General features: G+C 29.1%; 1 protein-coding gene across 1 annotated transcript; it reads right to left on the bottom strand.

The window, feature by feature from the left end:
* Nucleotides 1-1,389: 1,389 nt before the first annotated feature.
* LOC130943392 (WAT1-related protein At4g08300-like) lies at nucleotides 1,390-4,986 on the bottom strand. Its single transcript, XM_057871245.1, has 7 exons — nucleotides 4,657-4,986; nucleotides 4,372-4,434; nucleotides 3,177-3,293; nucleotides 2,659-2,902; nucleotides 2,414-2,572; nucleotides 2,026-2,177; nucleotides 1,390-1,933 (listed from the first exon to the last, which is right to left on the bottom strand). Exons 1-7 carry the CDS (start codon nucleotides 4,866-4,868, stop codon nucleotides 1,687-1,689), a joined length of 1,194 nt encoding a protein of 397 aa, XP_057727228.1. The 5' UTR covers nucleotides 4,869-4,986; the 3' UTR covers nucleotides 1,390-1,686.
* Between the last annotated feature and the right edge of the window lie 331 nt (nucleotides 4,987-5,317).

The following is a 5,317-nucleotide window of genomic DNA, read 5'->3' on the forward strand; positions in this document are numbered from 1 at the left end:
TTATAAAATAAAAAAAATAAGAGAAAGAGAGTGTTGTTTTTGTTCCTGCGAACTGCAAAGGGAGGGAAAAGAAGAAGAAGGAAAAAGGAAGAAGAAGAAGCTATCTACTACCTCTGTCTCCGCTTCCGCTACCACCTCTATACAATTTTTGTAAGGACAATTTTAAAATCAAGTTAAACTTTAGGAATAATTTTGTATACAAAAAAGATGTTAGAAACAGAAAAATTTTTTATCCTATATTATCTTAGAAATCAAAATCATACTTAATCCTAATAAAATTTATTACAAAAGATTTTAAATGAGATGTAATTTGAAATATTCGTTCCATTTAAGAAATATGACCCATAGTAACAAATTGAATGGTTACTAATCAATTTAAGTTGATCTATTCAATAACTAATTTATTTGTCTATTTAAATAAATATTAAAATTTAAATATCATATTGTGTATGTAATAATTTATTGTCTTTTTTAAATAAAATTCAGATTTATAGAAAAAAATTTGTGAGAAATAAAATTTTTTTTGAATGGTTTGTGATGAATTAGTCGACACTAATAATATATATTTTCTCTAGTTTATTATTATTTCTCCTTCTGGTGCTACTAAAAAAATTATTTTTAATAGTTATTTATTTTATTTTTAGAGATAATAAAATAACTGATAATAATATATTTAGCCTCAATTAAATATTAATTATCTTTATTTTGTTGTTAAAAGGTTGTCGGTAAAAAAATAATCATTACAAAAATAATAGGTTAAATATAATATATAATAATTATTTTGTTATTATCGATAAAAAATTTATCACTAAAAGTTGGTTTTGTTGAAGCATAGTGTATGTAGGGTCCTGAGTAATAAGTTGCATAAGGAATCTGAATTTGATTCTGTTGGTTGGATTCATCAATGGAAATTGGGAATTGCTGACACAAACACCACACTGTCAAATCCTTGAATACTTTGCCATATATGAATCCAATGACCTCATCATTCATGGAATAATATATGAATATTATGTGTAGGATCATAGATCAATCATTCTTTTTCTTTTCCACCTAGCTAGCTAGCTTCTAAGTAAAGTAATTAAGGAACTATAGCTGAATTGAAGGATCTTTTCTGACCAATTTTAACTGTTTAAGCCTTTGATTTGATTTCATCTTGTTTCTTCAGAAACTTTTTTTTTTCAATAAACAAAAAATTATATTATTTTAACTTTGTATTGCGAAGAACATATTTATTTTATTTCATTAAACAATATTATTTTCATCGTTTGATTAATCATTGATTAATTAAGCACATCCCATTAGATTATATATATTGGATTTTAACATATGAATTAATTAGGAGGGAATAAAGAATGAAGAATATGAGAAAGAACATTCGGACAATAATGACAGAGACAAAATTAAAGCCTCATTACATTATTTGATGCACACTATAAGTTCAAGGAACAAGAACAAAAAAAAAAAGAAGAGGGTTAAAGAAAAAGGACAAAAAAAAGTTACATATATATATAAAGATGACTGAAAAGCCAGTGAAACATGTGGGTTAAGAAAGATTTTTAGTGTCACAAAATCTTTCTATAACCTCTCTATCTTAAGTAGTAATTAATAATGGGGATGGAAAATTTAATTGATTGTTACAATATCCATGATGATTAATTAAGGACACCCCCAGGTTCAAGTTATTCATAATGCTGGTGCATGAGATGGAACACCAGTACTACTCTTATTCCCTGCACCTTTCTTGAACATCGTTGGATCATGGCCGTTGATCTCGATGCCGTCGAAAACGTCCGGTTCTGATGATCTTATACCATCCTTGATTGGCAACCCTTGATCTTTACCTTTTCCTATCTCGCTTGTGTTATGGTCTTTGCTTTTCGCCCACACAAACGTGTACAGCCCGCATACTATTAAAATCGCTCCGAACACACTGCAAAATTATGTACTGACAGCGTAAAATATTTTATATAAATATTAAAAGAATATATTACTATATTTATAAAAGTTTTTTTTTTCTTTTACCTTCCCATATGAACTTTTTCAGCTAAGACAAGAGAACCCAATGCAGCAGTGATGATCATACATAGAGGGCTGAAAGAAGTCAAGAAAACTGGTCCACGCTCCCTGCTCACAACACCTTGTACATAGTATGCCATTCCAGAACATACCACCCCCTATATTTATTGTTACAAAAATTAATTAATTTTTTATTCTAACTAGTATTTAACTCTAGAAATAAATAAAAAATAATAGTGTCATAAAATTATTTATTTTAAAAATTTAAGATAATAAAAAAAATAATATAAATAGTTATATTTTTAATAGTTTTAAATTTATTGGGACACAAAGCTCAAATGACTCATTTTAAAAACTTAAACTGATAGAAGAATATAACATGAATAATACTCACAGAATAAACACAAGCAAGGAGCCTTGAATCCCAGCCTATGACCCAAACGCTTAAGTCTCTCTCAAATATAAAAGATGCAATTGAACCTTCAATAATACCCATCACGCAAATCCAAGCTGTAAGGGATAATTCAGCTGGGTACTTCTTCAAAGTGAATGACTATAATTCAAAAAACAAATATATGTATTAATTAAAATGGTGAAATATTTGGATAATATATATGACATATGATATGAGCTTATTACTTGTAAAATAAAGAAGCCAGCCCAACTAACTAAGCTGGCAATGAGCTCAAGTGTTCCCAAGGCCCAGTGCTGATCGGTGGGCTCGGTGTCGGCGCTGCCGTGGTGGGCGAAGGCTCCTCCTCCCTTGATGAGCTGAAAGGCTGGGCCTTTGTACAAAGTCATAACCATGGCTCCGGATACCGTTATTGCCGTTCCAATCACCTTGGCTACGCTCTGGAATTTTTTGAAGTTCACTGACTCTAACCTGGTTAATTAATTACCACAACAAAAATTAACTTGTTATGTTAGACGAAAATATTTGGTAACAAAAAAAATAGTCAAAATTTATTTTATTATTTAATATTTATTAATTCTAAGAACAACTAATGAATATTAAATAATACAAATTCTGACTATTTTTTCCGTGATTAAGAATTTAAACTTTATTTGAAATAAAAGGTGTTTGGTGGCAGATGCAACTATACATAAGAATATAGCTTTAATGTTATGGCGAAGAAGTTATAGAGAAATTGTTTTACCTGAAAATGAGTGCCATTATAAAAGTAATGGCTGGGAGGACATTAACTGTGGCGGATGCAAACGTTGTTGAGGTTGTCTTCATCCCCATGTTATACAAATTCTGATCTAGCACTGGCCTGTTCCATTTCCATTGTAACAATTAATATTTTTCATGAATCAAAATAAAAATAATTTTTAATAACTACAAACTACAAATAACTGCGAGCTGTTAAATAATTTTTAATAAGTACAAACTATAAATATTCTTTACGTGAAGTTAATAAGTGAGTACCTAAATTTCTAATTTTTATCTTTATTATCATTAATTTTTTTTTTTAAATTGCTATAATGAAATTATCACGCACCAAAGAGACAACTTGGTTATCTGGCGCCTCTACTAATTATCTAGTCTTTAGCCAAAATCAAGAATAAAATTATAATTTATTGTAATAATTATAATGTGTTTCTATCACAACAAACACGTTAGTTATATTTATATTTAGGAATCCTTGTATGATCCTACGGAGACATCAAATTGGCCTTATTATGTAAATATGTGGAGCATGATATATACATATTACTAACGCCAAATCTAAGTGCCTGCCTACTAGCTTTTGCATGGCTTGATTAATATATTAATATTATTATTGGCAGCAGGTGAGAAATGAACATTTCTTGTGGAAACTAAACGCTGCGTTTTGTTGTTTTCTTACTTTCTTCAACATCATCTCTCCACTATAAAAAGGTGTGGGCCAATAAGAGACGTCATTTTTATTAGCTAATCAAAGAAATATACCTTAAAATAAGTTACTACTATACGATGTACAAAACTTTTTAAAAACTATCATTACAAAAATTAAGTATTATGTTAGATAACTTAAGTCTTAAAAAAATTATTTCAAATATTAATATAATCTCTTAAAGAATTTTGTATATATGAGATAAATACAAAAAAAATCTAAAAATTATGAAAATACACAAAAAATTCTTCTATAAAAAAATCTATTAAAAATATAACCATTCATATATTTTTTTATATTGGTTTAAATTTATATAAAAAAAATCTTTTTATGGCAATTTTATATTAAACAGAGCTAGACAGAGGTAGTTAGTCCTGCATGCATGCATGTGAAGATAAAAACATTTTTGACACATTTCATGAAGATAATCAGAGAGAATGAGGTAGAAGATGGTTTTTGAGGAAGAGAAACTTACTCAAGTAAACCAAGCGCCACTATTCTGAGGAAGATTGGAAGGGTCATCTTTGGCCTTATTTTTCTGCAAACATACAATGAAATTAAACGAAGTTACCCTAATTAATTTAGAATTTAATTTTGATACAGTCATATTATAAAATAATTTTACACGTCTATTTAACTATATTAAACTATTTTAAATAATTATAAAAAAATAAATGTGATTTAATTATTGTATAAAATATTTTATAATATTAGTGCATCAAAATTAAAGTGCGAGAAAGAAGAAGAAGGGTATATATACTTTTCGAGAACAAGAGCAAAAGGGGTTATGATGACAGCAGCAACAACATGGCGATAAACAGAGAGAATCCAATGACTCATGCCATGCTTGAATGAAACCATGGTTATTATATACATCCCTGAATAACCAAATTGCAGGGATATTATTGCTAGGTATGGCTTCAATCTATGAAACCCCTCACTCCATTTTCCACCACCATTTTGCTCCTCCATGTTGATGATGGATATGATATCACACACAAAACACACCTCTCTCTCTCTCTCTGTATATATAAATGGGAAGGAGAGAAGAGCTTTTAGTTTGTGTGAGTTTGTGGGTGACACAATGAAATGAGAAATGGGGGTTCTTATAGAACAAAAAAGGCAATTAAAAAGAAGCACCAGTTTCACACAACACTACTTCTGCCACTAACTCTCTCACCTCAATATTTTTTCACCCCCAACACAGATTCCCCTTATCCATTCATTTTCCCAATTACATTAACCCGGTTCCTTAGCTTGTTCCTAGAAATTACTAGAATACTCTTTTAACAATTACAATTACAAGCAAGATCTCTATAGTGTCTGCAAAAAAATATAATTATTAAGCAACTTAAATTGTTTTAAAATATTAGAAGAGTGTAGGGCCAGTAATTTGTAGTCATGAAGTAATCATCAATAAT

This window comes from Arachis stenosperma, chromosome 8 (assembly GCF_014773155.1).
Source record: "Arachis stenosperma cultivar V10309 chromosome 8, arast.V10309.gnm1.PFL2, whole genome shotgun sequence".
In the NCBI taxonomy this organism is placed as follows: domain Eukaryota; kingdom Viridiplantae; phylum Streptophyta; class Magnoliopsida; order Fabales; family Fabaceae; genus Arachis; species Arachis stenosperma.

Coding starts and splice junctions, on each gene's coding strand:
- LOC130943392 (XM_057871245.1), bottom strand. CDS start 4,868: ATGGAGGAGCAAAATGGTGGTGGAAAATGGAGTGAGGGGTTTCATAGA. Junction 4,435..4,656: donor TTTGCTCTTGTTCTCGAAAA/GTATATATACCC, acceptor GTATGTTTGCAG/AAAAATAAGGCCAAAGATGA. Junction 3,294..4,371: donor GTGGCGCTTGGTTTACTTGA/GTAAGTTTCTCT, acceptor GAAATGGAACAG/GCCAGTGCTAGATCAGAATT.